This window comes from Castor canadensis, chromosome 8 (assembly GCF_047511655.1).
Source record: "Castor canadensis chromosome 8, mCasCan1.hap1v2, whole genome shotgun sequence".
In the NCBI taxonomy this organism is placed as follows: Eukaryota; Metazoa; Chordata; class Mammalia; order Rodentia; family Castoridae; genus Castor; species Castor canadensis.
Genome location: NC_133393.1, coordinates 6,180,330 through 6,202,877, shown reverse-complemented (window position 1 = coordinate 6,202,877; position 22,548 = coordinate 6,180,330). Strand labels below are relative to the sequence as shown.

Below are 22,548 nucleotides of genomic sequence, written 5' to 3'. Positions count from 1 at the left end.
TCCCCAGGGCTCTGGAGAGTAGCTGTGGCACAATTTCTCCAGGGAGTGAAGGAGTAAGAAATGACCTGCTGGTGGCCAAGCAGGGAGTTGGAGGAAAAGCAGCCCAGGACCTCTGAGTGGTGATGTGGCCCTGGCTCAAGGCACAGGAGCCCCCTAAGGATCCAATTCTCATCAGGAGAGCATCCCCACTCCGGCCATAGTGAACAGTAACCAATGCTTTTCCCACTCTTTTTCCCTACACTGAGTGCAACTATAGCTTATGCATCCTTATGTAAGTGCTCAATAAATGCTTGTGGGACAAATGAAAGCGTTCTGGAGACTGGCTGAACAATGTGAATATATTCAACACTACTTAACTATACACTGCAATGGTTAAGATGGCAGATTTAATGTTATATATGCTTTACCACATTTTTCAAAATATAATAATGCTATGTATTATAGCCAAAAAAGTGCTCCTTCCAAAATACTTCTAATACTCCCTGTATGAAATGTGGCAGATTGAAGAATGTGAGTTTAAGAACCATGGAGACAATTAACTAGGAAATTGTTATCAACAGTGAATCATGACTTACTGAAACAAAAAGCCATGAAGAGATGGCAAATAGGGGCCTCCTCACAACCTCTCCCATGTGTCCTAAAGCAGGAAGATTCAATAAAGTATGTAAGAAGCAGATACATGGCCCTGTGCCCCCCCTAAGAAATTATACTCAATAAATCCAACAAATACACTCTTCTTCACACACTTCCAATCTAGACTACAGCTGGCACTCTTGCTTAGAGAGAGAGAGAGAGAGAGAGAGAGAGAGAGAGAGAGAGAGAGAGAAAGAAAGGGGAGTGCTGTTCACACACTGAGCCAGCTTTACTCATCCCTCCTAGTAAGATCTGAAGGTAGCAAGGTAGCCTTCCACAAAATAGACCTGTGGAATGCTACTACCCACTGTACCCATTTGAAAAGAGGTAGTCACATGGGTCTGAGAAGAACTGAATGCTACTTTAACAAGTTTATAAGGCATCTGCATTTCCTAGAAGAGTTTCACAAACCCTGTTGGCCTAGAAACTTCCAGTTTCCCATTGCAAATCTGGGGTAATTCACATCAGAAAACATCAGTGTAACAGGCAACACAGGTCACTGGGAGTATCCTGAGTTCATACTCTAGCTCTCCAATTTACAGCTGGGTGATCTGGGGCAAGTGAGTTGCAATTTCCAGGCCTCAGTCACTTTCTGTTTAAAATGGAGCACAGAAGTCACGTGTGGTGGTGCATACCTGTAATCCCAGCTACGCAGGAGGCGGAGTCAAGAAGTCTGAGGATGGCTTGGGGGCAAAAGGTCAACCCCCTATCTATCTGAAAAACAAACTAAAAGCAAAAGGACCATGGCTCAAGTGGTCAAGTGTTTGCATGAGATCCAGTTCAACTCCCAGTACCTCACACAGAAAAAGAAAGAAAGAGGGAGGATGGGAAGGCATCTTTCCAAGTTTTGCCTTTGCATATGTAAACATGTTTTTTTATTAAAATGGGCTCATCCTGTACATGCTAATCTGTAATGATAGCCTCTTTTTTTCTCAGACATCCTATGTCCCACATAAAGGATGACTTCATCCTCTTTTAAACAACTGTAATGTTCCATTGTATGAGGGAGGAAGGTAGAGAAGGGAAGGAAGAAAAAGGAAGGAAGGAAGGAAGGAAGGAAGAGAGGGAAGGAGGGAAGGAGGAAAGAAGGAAGGAAGAAAGGGAGGGAGGGAGGGAGGAGGGAAGGGGGGAGGGAAAAAAGTGGAGCACAGAGATCATGCTGTGAAGTCAGACATGTGGCTTTGCATTCTGGCCCTACCATTGATGAACCACCAGAGTCTGGTCAGGTTCTCTAAACCTCCGTTCACTCATGTGACTCAGGAGCAGTCACAGTGTCTGTCCCCCGGGGTGACTGCAAGGACTGAAAGGGAGAATATAGGTAAAGGGCTTACTTATTACAGTGCTCAGCACAAAGGAAGCACTCAAACACAAATCAGTTAACTTTGATTCTACAGCTGTCAGGTGCTCTATGTGTTACTCATCCTCTAAGGGACAAGCCAGGTCCCATTCTTCTTTCATGAAAATTCCCTCATGGCTAGAATCTAAAAGCTCTCTCACCTCTGGGTGTGCACAGTTTGTAAGACGTCTATGCTAACCACTCCTGTGTTTACTAGTAATGCAGACATGCACTATTGCACCTGCATGGGTTGATACCCACTGTTTCAGATATAATTCTTGTCTCAAGTGCCTTTTTCTTCCAAAATAGAATTGGGGGATGTCAAATGAACTTAAAAATTATACATACCTACTGTTAAAAAAAAAAAAAAAAGCTTTTAAAAAAAAGATACATAAAGTTGAAAGCTAAAGTTTTCTATGACCTGTCTGCTAGAGATGAAATCAGTGTTGACAATCTGCTGTCATCTTTCCAAGTTTTGCCTTTGCATATGCAAACACAAGGTTTTTTTATTAAAATGGGCTCATCCTGTACATACTAATCTGTACCCTTTTTCTCAGACATCCTATGTCCTACATAAAGGATGACTTCATCCTCTTTTAAACAGCTGTAATGTTGCATTGTATGATGATACCATAATTTGCCTAATTGGTTCAATTCAGATGGATATTTAGGTTGTTTCAAATGAATTATGATGAATTAGGGCAAGGTGTGCATTTTGGCGTCTCCATAGTTAGCACTGTGCTCACGGTAAGCATTCAGTAAATTGTGTCACATGAACTCTGACACTTGCCTCTGGGGCACAGAACAAATTGTCAATATATATTAAAAATACAAATATAGTTTTTTATATCCTATCTCTTGGAAAATGTCTTATAAGATATGCCTATCAAGGTACAAAATGACATATGTACCAAGATACTCACTGCTGCATTGTTCGTGAGAGCAAAGAACTGGAAACATCCCAAGTGTCCATCAAAAGGGTACTTGCTAACTGGATTAAGGCGAACTTGCCCAATGTAAGACTACTGACCTTACACATGAATGAGGAAAATTTTCTTCGTACTGACATGGGCAGATACCACAGATATTTGCTATTGAAAACAGTGTAGACAAAACACTTCATTTTGTGCAAGAAAGGGGAGAAGAATATGTATACATATAAATACAGGTACACCATACCTTACATATTCACTGCTTATATTTACATGAATATAAACAAATAATAATATACACAACAATAATATACACAAAATTAATCAAATTGGATGAGAACAGGTGAATAGACAGGACATTTCTAAATGCATTCATTTTTACATGTTTTTTATTTTTGAGTCATATCAATGTATCACCAAATGGTACCTATTCCAAAAGCCTTTTTTTCTCAGCTTTAAAAGCTAAGATAACAGGTTCTGTGTGTGTATGTACATGCTGAGGCAGTCAGCTTTCCTAACATGCTCAGAGGCATCTCTAACAGGCTACCTAGGAACCCAGAGAAGATGGTATGAAACAAAAGCTTAAATGACCACCAGCTGTAGAAAGACAATCATCCCTGGCATAGTCACACCACCTATGCATAAACCACAGGGGTGCGGGGGCGGGGGGGGGGGGGGGGCCTGAGGAAATGTGAAACAGTTCCTTCCCTTAGGGTAGGGGACCCACAGCAAGTGCGAGGAGTCATGCTCGCCCTACTGCCTGTAAACTGACTGTGTTACTCCCTTGCTCAGAAACCTTCCACGGCTCCTATCAACCAAGCTGAAGACCAAATTGAAACTTCTCAACAAGGGTCTCCCTGGTCTGCACCCTCAGGTGCAGTCCAGACTCTATTTCCTTTTTTATTCCCCTCGGCCAGCACACACTTTGACAATGTGGACACACTCACTACACTCCCCGCCCTCTCCATCTGGAACACCCAATCCCAACACATCTGCCTCGTCAACACCCATCAGGCTTCAAGGCCCAGACAAACTTTTTTCTAAAGTAAACTGTCCTTCGCCCTGGAAGGGGGGTGGATGTTGTTCCCTTCCTCGTGTTCACACTGTACCTTGTTCACATGAGCACAGCAAGGACTCTTGGTTCTAAGACAGCAAAATCTTCACCTTTTCATCCTTTATCCCTGACTGTAAGAAGAGCACTTGGCAAATGCTTGATTTGGATGAATAAACAGAAGGCAGAGGCAGGTGAAAGAAGGATTAATTCTACTAGGGAAGAAGGGCAAAGCCTCCTGAGCAGGGGCTGCTCTTTAGTATATGTGCATGCATTAAAGGAGGAGCAGGAGTCAGTAGAACAAATGGTGGGATGAGGAGAAGCCTGGGGTGGGGAAGAGCTTGAACAAGAGCAGAGAAAAAGGGAAGAGGAGGGGACAAGGGGATGTCAGAAAGCACAGGAAGGCTGCTTTTCCATGTCAGTCAGGGCAGAGCAGAGCCTGAGGGAGAGACTGTTTGGAAACCTTTATGTGGGTACCCAGGGAGAGCTCAGCTCTGTGTTTGAGGACAATCCAAGGTAGCTGTGTGGAGGAAAGACCAGAGGAAATGGAAGGCTGGGATGTCGAGTTTCTTGAGTATAGGTCAAACAGCATTAGTGGGGAGAGGAGCCTTGGGAGCAATTCAGAAGGTGACACAGATAGACTCAGTGAAGAGACACAGGGGACAAGGTGAGAGAGGATGAATGATGGGTACTGGTATTGACACTCCTAGGGCTCCATGCAAACTGCAGTCCTGCCTGAGGGTAGAAAGTTAATAAAATCAGGGGTATCACCAACTGGCCTTGGTAAGAAAACCCCTAAATGTTCAACTAGAGTGCCAGAAATAAGACAGAGAGAAAAAAGTCTCACTGCAAATGTTTAGTGGCAGGGTTGGGGTTGTGACTCAAGTGGTACCTTAAGTCACAAACCTGCCTAGCAAGCTCAAGGCCCTTAGTCAACTCCCAGTAAAAAAGTAATGAGAGAGAAAGAGAAGAAGGAGGAGGAGGAGAGGAGGGAGGGAGGGAGGGAGGAAGGAACGAACGAAGGAACGAAGGAACGAAGGAAGGAAGGGAAGCTTAGGGATGGACTGAATGAGACAGACCATATTATTAAGCACACTTTTAAAAAGTATGTATCAATGATGGCACATGCCTGTAATCCCAGCACTCAGGAGAATCACAACTTCCAGGCCAGCCTGTGCTACACAGTAAGACCCTGAATTAAAAATATATATATATATGTATTGAACCCCCCCCCCAGGGCCCCAAGGTGCAAAACGCAGATGACCCCAGCAAACAGCCATGCTTAAATCCTTTTTTTGAATGAATGCTATGAACAGGACAGGCCTACATCCCTCTGTTGCCCTGCTCTTCCCCTCTATCCTGCCACCCCCATCTCACAAGAATGCTACCACTCCCTCTCCTCTGGTGAGCACAGGAACAAGTCCAGCTTCCCTAGGTAAGGAAACAGTATTTGCATGCAACTCTCTTCATGCCTTATTTAGCTAAAAATAATAAAAGTTGAAAGAAAAAGATGTTCTAACGCATTAAAGTCCTCCCCTTCAAAAATCAGAAATTACATTCCATGCAAACAAATAGGTGTTCAGTAAGTATGAAGAACACGTCAGTCATAAAGCCATGCAAAAGCAAGACAATAAAACAGAATGATATTCACATTCAATGGCAAGACATGCATCAACGTATCCTCAGGGTTAAAATGAGGTCTACCGAAAAGCTGCCCATGCATGACCCACACAAGGGTCTTGCTGCTTGCCAATGTCACATAAAACATATGAGAATGAGAGTTGAGAATAAACACCAGACAGTGTTGAGGTGTGGATTCCAGCTGCTTTTTGGGACTCACTTACTGCCTGGAGGTCAAGACAGAAAGGTCTCCAGGTGGATGTTCTCAGAAGGATCAGTGCCACAGTATCCCGACCAGACACCCTGTTTCCAATCTCACCCTCCAAACCACTCTCCACACAGTCTCTACAGTAATGTCATCATATCACTGTCCTCCCCAAAACTCTTCAAAGCTCCCATTACCTCCAAGATAAAGTCTCAACTCTAGGGCATGACCTACCCTACAAGTCCCTCCATTATCTGACCCCACCACCCCTCATGCCCTCCTTCCCCCTTTATCCCACCCCAGAGAATACTATGTGATCCACATGCTGAGTTCCCCATGCTGCACACCGGTTCCACCCTCTTCACTGCTCTGCTTTCATGAGGACACACAGCTTCCACTGTCTAGTACCCTCATGTCTCCTCTGTCCCTAGCCTTACTTAGCATCCTCCCACCCCAATTCAGAGTGAGGAAGCCCTTCTCCATGCTCCCAGGGCATGCTCCCCTCTGCAAGACCAGAACAAATTGGACACCACTGAGCACTAGACATGAAGACCAATATTGCTGCTCAACTGAAGGACTCACCCTCAAGTGACTGTACTTATTTCTCATTTATCTCCCTTACTAGGTGGAAAGGTAAGTTCCCTGAGATGTTTCCAACACCTAAAATGGTGGCTCTCACAAAAACATTGATCAACATTTGCAGAATGAAGGGCAAGAGCCAGCTCAGTCCAAACTCACCTCCCCGAGGTCACATGAGCAAGAACAGAAGGGTAGGACAAAGAGGCTGGCAACTTTGGTCAAGTTACATGTGGCTACCCTACAACTGAAGGCTAAGGGAGTAGTAAACAGTCAGTGACAATCTCGCAAGGCCATAACTTTCATGCCTGGAGTAATCATGACCAAGAAACTCAAGAGAAAAGTGACCAATAGGCATTTCATCCTCTTCTTTCTCAAGCTCCAACAATGACCACAGTACAGCAAGCTGTGTCAACAAATCTATCAGTTGCCTCTCTTTTCAGATTTCAGGGCCTTGCACAAAGTAGGCATATTGCTGAATTTAAAAAAAAAAATTTTTTTAAAGACCAAGTGGTTGTGACAAAAATACCTCTTTCCCATTTCTTGGAATGATAAATGTGACTACAAAGCAAACCAACCTTCCATTTTGTTTCAGGGCTATAAAAAATGTTGCTCCCCAGAAATTTCTGGGGATGGATCATCCTGGATAGTCAAATTCTCCATACTATCACAGATCTAGGTTTGAAACTTTAACATCAGTTACTCTGGATGTTTATCTTTCTAAAAATCTGTATGAGTATACAGGTTGAAAAGTGTCCTGGGTGTTGGATTCTTTCAGACTTTGGAATCTCTGTATATACAAAATGACATATCATGGATATGAGACCAAGTCCAAACCTGAAATTCATTTATAGTTCATATATACTTTATATACCATGCCTGAAGATAATTTTATAAATAACCATTTTATGTAATTTCGTGAGACAGAAAATTTCCATTTGTGGAGTCACGTTGGTGTTCAAAAAGTTTCAGATTTTAGAGCATTTGGGGTTTGGGATTAGGGATATTCAACCACAGCACACATACTCCTCCTTGCTGCAGGCCCTCACCAGGGCGCTAGCCACAACTCACAACCAGAGAACTCTAGGACAGGAGCACATGTACATGAAGGCTACAGCACAGCCTTCACGCCCAAACCAAAGACAAAACTGCTACTTAAAAAAAAAAAAATCATCCATCACTCACTCTTTTCTACTTCAACATCCCTCTTCCAAAAAGCAGTCACAAAATCCCTACAAAAAAGTCATTCCTTGCCCACTGAGATCAACAGTTGATCCAGTACAAAGTCAGACTGAAAACTAAAAACATACTCTCAACTGCAAAAGTGTAGGGTCTAAAAGTTCCATTCTGGTCCAAGTTCTGAGGAATTCTGCTCAGCCGGAAACTGGACATTGTGGAACAGGCCCTGCAGTTTCCTGCAGGACTCCAGGAACTGCTGGAAAGGAGGCCTGTTTATCCAAGTATTGAGCCTCCAGGTCAGGAGACCCCAGACTGCTCTTAACCTTCAGATGTTCCTGGCATCTCCAAACCCAAGCCGCACTCCCCAGGCAGACGCCACCACAGGCTGACTAACAACATGGTCCTGGGCCTTTGTCCACACACAAGTAGAGGTCAGCTGATGGAGGAGGGGCACAATTGTGTAAATTCCATCTCTATCTACCACTGCCCTGTGGCAGATACATCCTTCTCCCTCCCTAATAGCCACACAAGTCTTCACGATAGTGGTGGGCCACTCCACAAACTCTTAAAAATTCTCTGTAAAAAGGAAAAAAATATTGCCTATCAGGGAGTATCTAAACCTTTATAATAAAGAAGACAGACAAACTGATTAAACCAAATTCAGAAGCTTCGTCAAGAAGTCCTGTCCCTAGTTCAAAGACCAGGCAGTGGAAGTTCAGTGGATTATGCTGTTCCCACCCCAGGTACGGTCATTTCATGACCACCAACCCAAAAGGAACACTGAGATCATGTGAGGGTTTGATGTTCAACATCTTAAGAAACCATACGGCAAACTCTCCTAACCTCTGTCAGGGTTTCAATCACTAAAGGCTTCCCAGTACCAGAAGCAGCACTGGCACATGGGTGCACACACATACACACTGTTATGGAAGGAACCTTTGTGTTCCTAGGTTGAAATTCTATCTTCAATGTGAAAACATTAGGAGGTGTGGCTTTTGGGAAGTGACTAGTCATACAGGTGGTGCCATCATGAATAGGATACAAGCTCTTATAAAAGAGACCCTGGAGAACGGGTGTGATATATCACAACTGTAATCCCAGCTATTTAGGAGGCAGAGGCAGGAGGATCACAGTTAAAGGACAGCCTGGGCTCTGTTCATGACCCTATATGAAAACAAAACAAAATAAAACAAAACCCCAAAAACCTAAAGTACTAGGGGAGTGAGTCAAGTGGTGAGGTCCTAAATTCAAGCCCCAGAACTGTGAGGGGTGGTGGTAGTACGGGGTTGAATCCCTTCTCTCCCTCCTTCCTGTCTCTCTGTTTCATGAAGATGCAAAGAAAAAAATGGCCACTATGAGCCAGGAAGTAGATGCTCCCCAGACACTGAATCTGCCAGGGCCTGGTCTTGGACTTACCCAGACTTCAGAACTGTGAGAAATAACTATTGGTGGCTGAAGCCCTCAAGACTATGGAATTTTTGTGATATGAGCCTCAATGAGTTGCCTGGAGGGAGTAATGTATGTGTAAGAGCGAGCTGTGCCTCACCAGATCTCCAGGACTTACCACCCTTCCCCTCTGAATCCTGACAGGGTTTTAGGTCTCAATTTAATAAACCACCTCTTTCACCAAAAGCAATGGCTTGGGGTTGAGAACCAACAGTCTGAGGTTGCACCTGCTACTTACTCACATCAAGCTTAGGAGCTAACTCCTACCCACAAATAGTGTATCAGCCACACAGTGACCTCTATAAGAACAAGGACCCCACCTTATCCGTCTCTTTATTCCCAGAGCTCAGCACAGGCACAAAGCAGGTACTCAGGCAGTCAATAAACAGTGGCCAAATAAACGAGTGTCCAGCTCTGAAGACAGACTTATCAATTTCAAGGCATCTACATATAGACTGCCATTCAAGGAGAGTCTAGAATTCAGGGAAGAGGTACAGAAAGCGCACCAGAAATGGATCAGATGTGACCTCAATTTTGTCAAAAACTCACTGTACTGTCCCACCTCTGAAGGGGGACTTACTTTTCCTCTTCTTTAAGCCCAGTAAATGACTTCACAGGTTTGCCTCTATGGTCTTAAATATGTAAAATGGAAAAGATGTGCCACTGAGCTGTGGCCACAACAATAACTGAGTAAGGGTAGTGAACATGTAACTACCAGAAGCCTCTTATCTTACACAGACATTGGGTAACAGCAGACAGTTTTTTCAACGGTAGCTAAAGCTTCTGCCCATTCACCCATGTCCACATGTGAAAGACACACATATTTGGGTCACTCTCGGGAGTCTTTTTCAGGGAGAAGCAAATTTCAGTGATTATTCTAGGCAGAAAAGCCTCAGTGTGGAACAACAACCCACAGACATTACTTCCAGGTAATAAACAGATTCCACTCAGACAAAGAAAAATAAAGCCGCCTGTGGCTACATTCCATCGACGCCCCATTTGTGGAAGCATCAGGGCTGAGCTCTAAATGTGAGCCAAACACTGCTGAATTTTTGTTTTGGCTTCAGCTCTAACGTGGAGTGGATGGTTCTTGGCCAAGTCTTTCCTCTAGAAGCCAGGCTCTGGATGGGTATGACAACCCCCATAAACCATCCCAATTACAGGCTGAGGCCAGTAAAGCATTTCACAGATGTAAAATGCTGCCAACTCCTCCAGACAAATGAGGGAGACATCAAGAGGCAACGTGGCTCTGATGGAGAGACACAGAGCAGACCTTCTTCCAACCCTGAGTTCCCTCAAACACACCAGAAGGCCCAAAGACCTCAGACCCTTCCACTGGCCCCATCTCCTGTGCTTTCAGCAAGGAGAGCTATGTGAACCTACACCATACAGAAAAATCCCTTGCAAAGCCCCTTAAACCACACAGTTAATTTGCAACATAAACCAACTGTGAATAAGATCAGTTCGGTTGTCCTCCAATGCATGATACTTGAGACAGTAGAGGTAAATCAAGGCAAAGGAACAGAGTGTGTAAAAAGATAAAGCTCTGCTCATGAAATAAGAAGAGCTATTTAGGAACCATGTTAGTAGTTTTACTGCTTTTTTTTTTTCCTCCTCCTTTATTTAACCATTAGGTAGCAGTGGACACCAGATACACAGTAGTGCTGGACAAAAAGGTTAAGAGATACTATCAGTAAACTTTCCCACCAAAGCCTGCTAATAGTGCTCTCGCTGGTTAGAAGGCACTTCTGTCATTTGGGAACTCTAATCCGCTCTTATCAAACCTCTGGCCTCGTCAGTTATCAGGGTGGGAATGGGAGGTACATCAGCTATGCCACAGAGTGATTTCTGGGGCCTCTGCCCATGAAGAAGCAGATCAAAAAGAAGTTCGTGCCTGCCAGAGTGAAGCTTTCACCATAGCAACACATGTTATTCTACAAACAGTCAGGACTAAGGAGCTCTGTTGTGACCAGTCTAGATACTGCCTCTGAGAAATGAGCCACTGAGGGCTCAGACAACAGAGCCAGAAAGAAAAGCAGACAGGACAGTCTTCTCCACAAAGCTGACAGGGGCAACACCAAGACCCTGCCGGTACTTACTGCCCCTGTTCTAATAAGACGGATGTTAGAGAGAAAACTGCTACTTTGCAGAGAGCAGCCGCACCACAGAGATCCCTGGGGAAAAGAGGAACTGGAACAGAGCCACCAAGAGACCCATTTGATGAGCAGACAGCTAGTGCTGGAGAACTCGAGGGGATGGTCTCCACCTCAAAACACATCATCTCTAAAATGCAATGCATCCAGGGTGTCCCATGAACCATCTGAGGCTTACTGGCCTAACAGTGAAAACAGTAACAGTCATCAGTGTGGCTGTTGAGATCGATGAAGTGCCAGTGTACCAGGCACAGTGCTGGGTATTTTTACACATATTAGTCTTCATCCTGCAGTTGAGGTAAAAAAAAAAACTCACTAGCAATTAGCCATCTTTCTGGTTATCACATGTTTTGCCAAAGGAAGAAAATGGAATAACCAATATGTCCTTACATCCCATAGGACAGGGGTACACCTGGAGGCTCCAAATTTATGCTCTGTTGCTCAAATCACTGAGCTCTGCGTGCATAAACTCAACCACCAAACAAGAGCACCCAGGAGAACAAGTCCCACTCCTGGTTTCCTCTGATAAACTAGGGCCTCATGATTAATAGGCAGTTGCTCTATCACTTGAGCCATGCCCCCAGTCCTGTTTTGCTTTAGTTAACTTTTCAAATACGGTCTCTCTTTCTTTGCCATGGGGCCAGCCTCCCCCCTATGGCCTCTGGCACAGCTGGGATCACAAGTGTGAAGCACCAGGCCAAGCTTATTTGTTGAGATGGGGTCTCACTAACTTCCTCTTCTAAGCAGGCCTCCAACCAAGGCCCCCCTCCACCCCCACCTCTGCCTCCCCAGTAGCTGGGATTACAGAAATCAACCACTGTGTATGGCTGATGCAGAATCACTTTGTGATACTAACATTCACACATGGGACCAGCATGTTATGATACCTCAAGGAATGTCCTGAAGGATGTGAACAAGTACACATTAGTGACCCTGTGCACTAATGGCTGTGATGCATGCAATGGGTGACCATTGTATATGCAGCAAACATTTCATCCTGACAAGTCAGTCATGGTGTCACGAACAGGGAAGACGGTAGTTCCTGGAGAGAGGACAGATCTGCCACACCTGTTTCCAAAACAATTAAAAAGCAAGAACCAGCAAACCTCCCCTGGGTCCTAAACCCTCAGAAGCCAAACCTAAAAATGACAGGTTCAGAGTTTCAGCAACATTTCTTTGCAGCTGCAGAGACGAAAAAGAAAATTCTGTCTCAAAATGACACTTTAAAGGTAGTATATAAATTGCTTCCTCTTTCTTCTAGGCCCCCCCCTCCCCTTTTCCTCATTTTCCATTCCCTAATGAAAGAGTTTTCCTCTTCTCCTGCCTGTTTCAGTTGGAAACGTGGCACAGGACACTAGAAGGCGAAGGGAAAGGGGAGAGGAAGGCTACTTTCAAGTCTGTCACACCCCAACTGGCCGCCCGCACCCTGAAGGACCGTCAGTCAGGCCAAACTCCACCTAAGAAAGGACCAAACTGTTGAGTAGAAAACTCTTCCTTGCACTACCTCTCCCAAAAGCAGAGTTAAGAAAGAGAAGCTGGAAAGGAAGGAGGGGGAAAATAAAGTTCCACATTCCTGACATTTTTTAGCCAAGTGCTGTGGCTGCACAGTACAACTCTATTCCAATCAGCCCCTAGGACGAGGAGAAAACCTAGCTCAGAGGGAAAAATCTGCCCCCAGCCTTACAAATCAGATGACCCAAAACTAAACCAAAAGTGTGTCTGTGTGTTGTGGTGTTGCAGGGTGGGGGCCAAACAGCCTTTCATGTGTGTTCCCAAAAGGAAGTGATCCCAAGGGAAGGAATTTGGAGTCAACATCTCCCTAAAGACAGAGAGCCAAAGCCCAAGGGTCTCTGAGAGTGAAATCAAAGCCCCCTGTAGGCTGCAGAGGTCACTGGCAAGGCTGAGATGGCTCTGGAGGGCTGTGGCTACCTCTGTAGGGGCATGGGACACAGCTCCTTGGCAGAGGCTGGGTAGGGGACCCCAGACAGAGGAAGAGTAAAGAAAGTCTCTCTCTGTGGGAAGAATTATAACTGGGTTTTCCTGGCTCAGCTTCTGAATGAAGGAATCTTAGCCTAGCCCAAGACAGAAACTCAGGAGCCTGATGGACTCTCCCTCTTTCTCCCCATTCCCCTTACACCTCCTTCTGTCCTCACTTCTAGGAAAACCTGTGCCAAGTCCTGGACTGACCTCTCCACTGTATGCTTCACTACACACACACACACACACACACACACACACCCCTAGGAGAGCACCCTATGTAATATCTAGTCTGGCCATTGCTAGATTTTAGGCACCTCTCCCCCCATCTCTCCCCCCATTCTATCCCCCACATTCTCCCATTTTACTCCAAGTTGCAAGCAGAGTTCTATGCCTACTACCCTGCCCCTCAATTAAAACTGTCTCTGAACAGAGTCCATACATGAGAACAGACAGTGAGGACTTACTATGTGCCCTGCACCAAACAGGAGACCTCTCTACTGAAGATTCAAGGCAAGGTCCTCTTCCTCCCAGACCAGCACAGACTGATGATCCTGCAAGGCACCTCTGAGGAGACACCTTGTAGGGCTAAGGTGCTACAGGAAGAGAGGTGGGGATGGTGGAAAGAGGGGGCCTGCTGACATTTCAACCAGGCCCTTGCCACATTCCCTACCCATTCCTAAGGGGGAGAGAGAGTAGCTTTGTTTTCTCACCTTAACCCTTTCTCTTCATCAGGTACTAAGAAGAGTTCTCAGCACCTTTCAACTTGCACAAATTGGCGGGTTTAATACATAGGACTTTCCACAAAACTAGAGAAAGAAGGAAGAAGGTACAAAGCTCAAAAGCTAGGCAGCTTTTTTTTGTTAAGGTACAGTCGGAAACCTTAACAAATGCTAGAAATACAGCAGAGTGCCACTGGCTATGTTAAAAAAAACAAAAAAACCAAAAAACTTGGCAGGCTGCAAGGCGTGTGGCTATGAGGCTTATGGTTGACACGTGTCTTTCCAGCCATACTCACCAAGACTGGGGACATGGTACTGGAAGGTCTCTTAGAATGGAGGGACTGCAAAGAGACAGGAGGATATTGGTTGGGCAAAACAAATCCTCTGCTTTTTCATTAAGCTATTATGATGATTAATAATAACAGGGTTCTAGGAGCAAGAAATTGCTTCTCATATTGGTGGGAAACACTACAGCTTTCGTTGCTAACATAATCTCAGTTAAACCTTACAATCACCCAGGAAGGAAGACAGCTTTTCCCAACTTCTTCAGTGATGGGAAAACTGAGGCTGCACTTGGTTTTCAATCAGACTAGTATCAGAGCAGGGAGTGGGACACAGCCCTATCCAATACACCAAGGGAGAACCGTGGGAGCCAGAAGGAGAGGGAGTGAACTGAAGTACTACCAAAAGCACGCAGAGATCCCAATCCCAGTCAGGCTTATTTCCTACAGATGCACGCATCCAAACCTGACCTGGCCACCATAAAAATGTCTCCAGCTTGAAGACAGCTCTACCAGCCAGGTAGGACCCTTGTCATGCACAGAAAGGAGACAAGGAACCCAGAAGAGACAGGGGGACCTGGAAAGAGAAAACAACCACTCTACAAATGCTCCATCTCCATGGCAGCTTTTAAATGGTTACAGCTACCTAACACATCCCCCAGAATGCAGATAAGCAACCCTATCCAGAGGGAGGACAAGGAGCCTTCTCAGAGGAATCAGAGACCACGGTGGGAGCCAGGGGAGTGCCACTTACATATCTCACTCTGAGACGAGATATGCCGCAGCAAACCCATACCCAGTTTCCTCCAGTTTTTCCCACTTTTGAACATCGCAATTCTCTCACTCTGTAAGAGTAGGGTGTGCTTCCCATCAGCCCCTTACATTCTGACCCCTTGCTGGCTTACTTAAACTCTCTGTTCTGAGGCCTACACCAGTGTGTAGGATCCCAACCTCTGAGCCTTGCCACCCCCGCAGCTACAAGCTTTCCCCTAAAAGTAGAGGGTATTCCTGTCTCTACCCCTGTAAAGCCATCACACATGGCTCTAAAGGGACAGCCCATAGAGTGACAAAGGCTAGCTCAAAAACTACCTTTTACGATGTAGTTAATTAAAACCAAAAATTTTTTTTAAAAGGACAGCAGAAAGCCACCACTGGGATGGACACCTGAGGGGAGGATGCAGAACACCCTGAAAATTAGGAGAGAGGTGGAAAAGGATCAGGGTTCCTCCCACTGGAAGAGCCCAGAAAAGTTGGAGGCCCCCACTTGGGAGGAAGGTGGTTGTGCAATGACTGCGGGTCTGGGAGTCTCCCAGCTTGGCTCCCGGACATTGGAAAGGAAACCCCACGCGTCGGGCCAGGGTGGCAGCGCTGTGGCTGGTTCTAGGCCAGGTTTGGGTTTCAGGGTTACAGAGGGGAGCCGCAAGATAGGGTGGGTACCCAAGGGGGCGGCAGAGCACGGCGCGGCCGGCACGACCCGGAGCTGGGGGTGCTGTCTGGGCTGACCTGGGTACAGGCCAGGGAGGTACCGTGCACAAAGCCGGGGTGCAGATAACGTACAAGGCAGCCAGGCACCCCGGCTCAGAGGAGGACCCAGGGGCCTGCAGGACACACGGGAGAGGGGCGCACGCCTGCCCCTCCGGCGCCCCTTCCCCACGCTCTCTCACCTCGAACATAAGCCCGATGAGGACGCAGAGCACCAGGCAGAAGCCGATGTCCGCATGGTTGTGGATGACGAACTCCTGGCTGAAGAGCGGGTAACTTTTCGTCCTCCTGCGGAAAGCCATGGCAGCGGGCGCGCACGGCCGGCGGGGCCCGCACCCTCGCTCCCCAGCCGCAGCGCAAACTTCTCCAGCCCCGGCCCGGTCCGCCCGCCGGCCCGCCGCCCGCTCGCCCCGCGGCCCGCCCGCCCAGCGCGGAACAACTTCTGGGCCCCGCCCCCTTCCTCCGCCCGCCCCCGCCCCCGCCCCGCCCCCGCCCGGAACCGCCCCCTCCCCGGCCGCCGCCCCCTCCCCGGCCGCGGCGCGCGCTCGGCGCGCAGGGCTCGCCCGGCCCCGCCCCCTGCGCGCTTTTAACCCTGCCGCCGCCGGGGCCGCCGTGCGGGAGGTCGAGGGCGGCGGCCGCGGCCCGGCTTAGCACTACCCCGCGCGGGCCGCATGCCCCAGGGCGCGGGACCCGCCGCCGCACGCGCCGCGAGCGGGCCGGGGAGGAGGCGGCGCCCGGGCCTCGGACAGGAAGTGGGCCCGGGTTCGCTGTCCTCGCCCCGCTCCTTCCTCCGCGGGAAGGGAAGGGAAGGGAAGGGAAGGGAAGGGACTGGCCGGGAGGCTGCGGGTGGCCGCGGGGCTGCGGGCGGGAAGCTGGGAGGAGCACGCGTGCGGAGGAGCGGGGAAGCCTCTGGCCGGCGCCCTCGCTTTCCGCTGCGCCCCGCGCGCACGGCGAATGAATGATGGACCGCGCATCCCGTGTTCCACAGCCTGCGGTGGGCTGGGCTCCGTCCAGCTGCCGAGAACCCGCAGCAAACAAAAGGCCCTGCCCGAGTGGAGCTTCCTCTCCCGGGCGGGGAGTGAGTGCAAGATGAGTTCTAGTTGACCCCTAATTTTTGAGACCTCAGTTAAGATGACTTTTATACACATGTCGCTCAAAGTCTGCCTTCAATATTAATTGATCTGAAGGAGTGGAAGAATAAACACGAAGAAAGAAAGGAGGCTCATTGAAAGTTTTTATTTCATATTACGCTTTAAAAGTATTCCAGGAAAGACAAAAGTTCTTTTTAAATAAACTAATTTATATGGGCAAATATTGGATTTAATCCTACCAGTCATGAAGGAGCAACTAATCACTTTCTAAATGTACGGAAATGCAAAATGAACAAAGAACTGTTGAATTTCTATTTCTTTCTTTATTAGGTCCACAGTTATTTCACTTCTGAGTAAATATGATTTCTTAAAATGGCATAGTGTCTGAAATGTGACTGAGACTGGATGGAGCTCCTAGAGAAATTTTACTTACTACGTTTGCACAATTCAGATCTTAGCAGTGTTGGGTCTTTAATTCCCCTGTCTGACACTCAAGGAAATGAAAAAGTACAGTAATGCATATATCGTACAAAATCTCATTTAACTTGAAATCTAACTTTTCTTGAAGTTGGCACTTAGCCTCGTGAGCAGCCAAAAGACCAGGAGCTCTGGAGCACCTTGATTTTCTATCTGAAGGCATGCTCACATTTTTAGCCTGCAGCACATCAATTAGGTTGAGCCCTAAGAAACTGGTTTCTTTATGGGTCAAAACTGTGGGATACCAGTGTTCCAAATGGTTCTGCCTAATAGTTCCACCATGTTTCCCCGTGGCTATTGGAGATATCATACAAGAAATTCCCTGTGTAAGGCGGGATGTTGTAATATCTTACCCTTAAGACCTTAGGCTGAAAGTCCTGGAAAGTAGGTAATAAAACCTCCATATTTTTATGGATGCCTTAGTGCTCATATTGCTTGCAGCCAGCTCTACCCTTGGAAGTAATTGAACTATTAGACCTAGGGTTCTGAGACACGGCTTGACAGCATCACTTTGAAACCTGCAGAGGAAGTACCCAGTGCTTACTTCAGCTGTTGTAGTTGTTTCTAAGCTTCCAAAACCATCTTCAACCCAAATGGACCATTTCCCAGGACTTTCAGCCTATAAATTCTTAATGTTAAGAGATTGACAACATCCCACATTTTGTAAGAAATTTGCAAACCCTCCCCAGTTCTCATTCCATCTGTCATGGAAGCCTATGAATTCTTCTCAGAATCTCTCTTTCCAATCCCCATTGCCACTATTCTACTCGTGGCCCACAGAAATTACCCATAAACCTCCCTGCCTCCAGTATCTCCCCGTTTAGTGTTAGATCCATTAGAAATGCTTGTGGACAAGACACTGTGCTAGTTACTAGGATCAGAGATGTAAGATGACCCACGGGTGCTTTTAAAATATGTCTTCAAATCATTTGATACTCCTCCCTTCAAGACGTGGTAATTTATTCCCCTTACCGTGAGCATGGAACAGACTTAGTGGCTCACTTCTAACAGAATATAGCATCATTGATGATATGACTTCCAAGACTAGATTATAAAAGGAATTTGGGGGTTCTTCTTTCTCTTTCTTGGATCACTCACTCTGGGGGAAGCCAGCTGCCATATTGTGCAAATAGTCCTTGACCTAGGGAGAAGTCCATGGAGCAAGAACTGAGGCCTCCTGCCAACATCCAACACTAACTTGGTGGGCCTGTGAGGGAGCCACCTTGGATGTAGATTCTCCAACCCCATGACACTTTCCGCTGACCTCTACACAACCTTGTAAGAGACCCTAAGCCAGAACCAGTCAGGTCTAAGCCACTCCCAAATTCCTGCCTTACATGAGGTAATATTTTCTATTTTAAGCCACGAAATCTTGTAATTTGTTATGTATCTAGTACAAACTATCAGAACTTATAATATTTTAGAAGAGACAGACATCATCACAATTCAATGTGATGATGGTGACCATAATAACAGTTTGAAACGTACATTCTGAGTATATAAAAAAAGACAACTTCTGTCTGTCTGGGGTATGAGGAAGAGGACATTTAAGCTGGGCCTTTATCTGACAGCGATTCTTCTGATAAGGAATGCAAAAGAGGACTGAGAGAGAAATGTGGAAAATTAGTACGGAGCTCAATTGTAACAGGTTTTAAATGCCATAGTAAGAATTATGACATTATTCTGTGAACAGTGGGAAGAAATGGAAAGTTTTTAAGCATTACCAAATCTATCTTAGATCTGTCTTAGAAGATCATTCTGATTTAAGCAGAGGACCAACTTGGGAAACTATACAACACTCCAGTAAAGAAACGAACATTTCTATGGCTTGGGGTATAGCTCAGTGGTAGAGTGCCTGCCTAGCAAGTGCAAGCCCCTCAGTTCAAACCCCAGGATGAAACACAGAAGAAGGAGAAAAGAAAAAAACAAACAAAATGTTATTTTTTTCTTTCATAAAATCGGAGAACAGGAGGGCAGGAGGGAGGATGTGGGTTAAGGGTGTAGGAGGGAGAATATGGTACAAATACTGTGTATACATGTATGTAAATGGAAAAATGAGACCTGTTGAAACTATTCCAGGAATGGGAGGAGGGGGAATAAAGGAGAATGACGGAGGGGGGTGAATTCAAGTATGATATATTTGATATATTGAAAGGATTTTGTAAATGCCACAATGCACCCCCAGCACAATTAAAAAAAAGAAAAAGAAATGAACACTTCTCAAAGAATAGTAGTGATAGGATAAAAGGAAGGAAATTATTTTGGAGCTATTGGATTTGAGGACTGCTTAAATATAAGATGTAAAGGAAAGGCTGGTGGAGTGGCTCAAGTAGCACCTGCCTAGGTAAACATGAGGCTCTAAGTTCAAATTCCGTGTACCACAAAAAGATAAATAAATTATGATTTTTTTTTTAAAAAGACTTAAGGCCAGGAACTAGTGACTCATGCCTATAATCCTAGCTACTCAGGAGGCAGAGATCAGGAGGATCCCAGTTACAAATCACCCAGGGCAAATAGTTTGAGAGACCCTATCTCAAAAATGCCCAAGGGCTGATGGAGTGTGTCAAGTAATAGAACGTCTACGTGGCAAGTGTGAGGTCCTGAGTTCAAACCCCAGTACCACCAAAAAAAAAAAAAGAGTGTAAGGGAGTTGACTGAGACAAAACTTTAGGCTGGGATGACGTAAGTGATGGAGGGGCCGTTACAAGAATACAAACAGTGGGCTTAAGAGAAGAGAAATAGCCTTAGCTTTGAGCAAGCTGGAATTGAGGAGTCACGAAACATCCAGACCTACATTTTGATAGTTTAGCTGGAAACTCTTGGATTGGATTTGGGTAGGGAAAATCAAAATGAAGGTATTTGTGGCTCCTCTTCAATGAGACCGTGAAGCCATAATGATAAATGTGAATTAAGTGTTCCCAGGAAATGGAGGAAAATCCTGAGGTCAGCAGAATGCTACTGAATCCCAGCATGCAGAAGGGAGAGGAGCAGAAAGAGAAGGAAGGGGTCAGTGGGGGAAACTATGACACATGGATTTCACAAGGGTAGGGTAGGTCAGGCAGGATGAGAATAAGATGAGTGCCCAGCTTTAGTCACCAATGGCCTTTGAGAAGCCACTTTTAATTGAACATTGGAGTGGGTGTAACAGTGGGTAGAAAATGAGGAGGAGGTGAGAAAGTAGTCTATTTTTAAAAAGAAATTTGGGGAGGAAGGAGGAAATGGGATGCATTTTGGGGGATATGGAGGGCTGATGGAAAGACTTTTAAATTATATTTAATTTTTGAGATTGGAGCATGTTTGGAGATAGAAAAGAAAGCCCGAGAGAGCGAGGGGGAGATACATCATTCCCTCATCATGACGACAGGGACCTAAGAATGGGTGAATGTATAGTTACATCTGTAGGTGGAGGAAATAATAACCCCTCCTATTTATATGCACTTTACAGTTGTCCTGTGAGGGAAGCAAGACAGTTATTACCAACCTCTTCTTGTAGCTGTTCTGAGACACATGAATGAATAGGGAACCACAATAATTAATGGGTAGCAGAACCTGGACTCAGCCCAGTGAGTCAGGCTCTCAACACCAGGTTCCCTGTATTTGGCCACACTGTACTCACCAGGCTTCCTAAAGCAAGGCCCAGTCAGGCAAGCACCAGGGGCCTCTTCTCTACTAATCCAGTGGAGTTGTAGCCAACAACTCTGATTAGTCCCTCTTTCCAAAACAGATCTATTGGTTTTCAGTCTCTGGGACTTTGCTACCCTCACAAAGCCTTGTTTGATATCCCTTTGCCTAAAAAGAAACCTTTGAGATAGAGTATGTACCTCTTTCTTTAGGTAGCTTCTTGGCACTGGTCTGGAGTCCTTCACACAGCATCTTGTGTAAACCCCTCACGTGGCACCATGCTCTCCTGCAATTAATATGCTTATCCCCACTGGAGTGTGTCATCTTTCAAGGCAGGTGTTGTGGTTTGGATAAGAAGCATCACCCAAAAATGTTCCTGTGTTGAAGGATTGATCCCCAACTGGCGGTACCATTATGTGGTGATTGGATCATGAGGGTGCTAAGTACATCGATAGGTTGATCAATGATGAGTTCATGATTAAGTGCACTATTAGGGGCACTAATAGTTAAGGGGAAAAGGTCACTGGGTGGGGTGTCACTGGGTGTTTTTGAAGGGTATATCTTGTCTCTGGACAGTTCCCACTCTTTCTCTCTGCTTCCCAGAGGCCATGAGTTGAGCAGCTTGGCTCCACCATGGCCTCCCTCCATGATGCTCTGCATTATCACAAAGTCAGACACAATGGAGTCAGCTGACTATGGACTGAAACCTCTGAAACCGTGAGCCAAAAACAAACCTTTCCTCCTTTTAGTTGATTTTCTCAGGTATTTTGTCACAGCAACAGAAAGCTGACTAGCACAGCAAGAACACGGCTCTTGAATGCTATCACACTCCTGTGATGCCAATCACAAGAGTCCATACCTTGTGTCACCATCGAGTGTGGACTGCATGCCTGATTGAATGAAAGCCGCTGCTGCTATGGGATCTGTAAGTACTGACCACCACCTTGAGCTCACATGGAGCACAGCATGCCTTTGTGTTGAAGAATTCTTTCCATCCATTGTCAGTATTGAAAAGGTCCCACCAAAAGTAAGATGTGTTTTCTCACATAGCAAGGAGTCAAGAGTTCGTTCATACCCTAGGATAAGTTACTCATCAGTGACTACATTCTCACTGTCCTTCCTTCCACTTTAGAACAAGGTGCTTGCTTTTTTCTGAGGCTTGTCCCTCATGGTTATAAAGTGGCTGCAACAGCCCCAAGCATTCTGTCTTTCAACAAAAAATAACCCAAGTAAGACCCAAAATTCAAACAAGAACAGAAAAGACATTTTAAGGAGTGAAGGAAGCTTTTCTCAAAACTCCAAACTTCTTCTCATAAACCTCATTGGCTAGAATTATACCCCAAGCCCATTCCTAAAACAATCATTGGCAAAGTGAGTGGATGGACATGACTAGATTAAATTCATCTTCAGGGAGGGTGAGAAGTCCAGCCTCCTTTGAAGAGCCTGGCTGCTTCTTACTTGAGTGAGATAAGAATGCTGATGGGAAGGTAAAGGAGATGTAATGGGGAGCAAGCATCCAGAGTATCTGTAACAAGATGTGTTTCAGTGTATCTCACCTTTCACATTTCAGCCTCTTTGCCTCTCAGAAAATGGGACTTTTGTCCCAAACAATCCTTATTTTCTGATTTCTGTAGTCTAGGCACAGGAGCCTTGTAAACACCATACACCTAGCAGTCACTGTTGGATTGTCTGGCTGGAGGATCCTCAGCTTGACAGAGAAGTATTTGTACTCCAGCAGTTGAATATACTAGGCTTTACAGCACTTT

At 45.9% G+C, this 22,548-nt stretch overlaps 1 protein-coding gene across 2 annotated transcripts in view; it reads right to left on the bottom strand.

Annotated features, from left to right (window-relative positions):
- The window catches only part of Tram2 (translocation associated membrane protein 2), a 79,726-nt gene extending 63,735 nt beyond the window's left edge, over positions 1 to 15,991 (bottom strand). Inside the window, exon 1 of one of the 2 annotated variants that reach the window (XM_020184771.2) lies at positions 15,776 to 15,991. In XM_020184771.2, coding sequence (XP_020040360.1) covers positions 15,776 to 15,895 — 120 coding nt within the window. In that variant the 5' untranslated portion in view covers positions 15,896 to 15,991. Of the gene's footprint in view, positions 1 to 14,126; positions 15,718 to 15,775 lie in introns of those variants that run through there. The other variant, XM_074081958.1, reaches the window with a different exon arrangement.
- Positions 15,992 to 22,548: the final 6,557 nt, after the last annotated feature.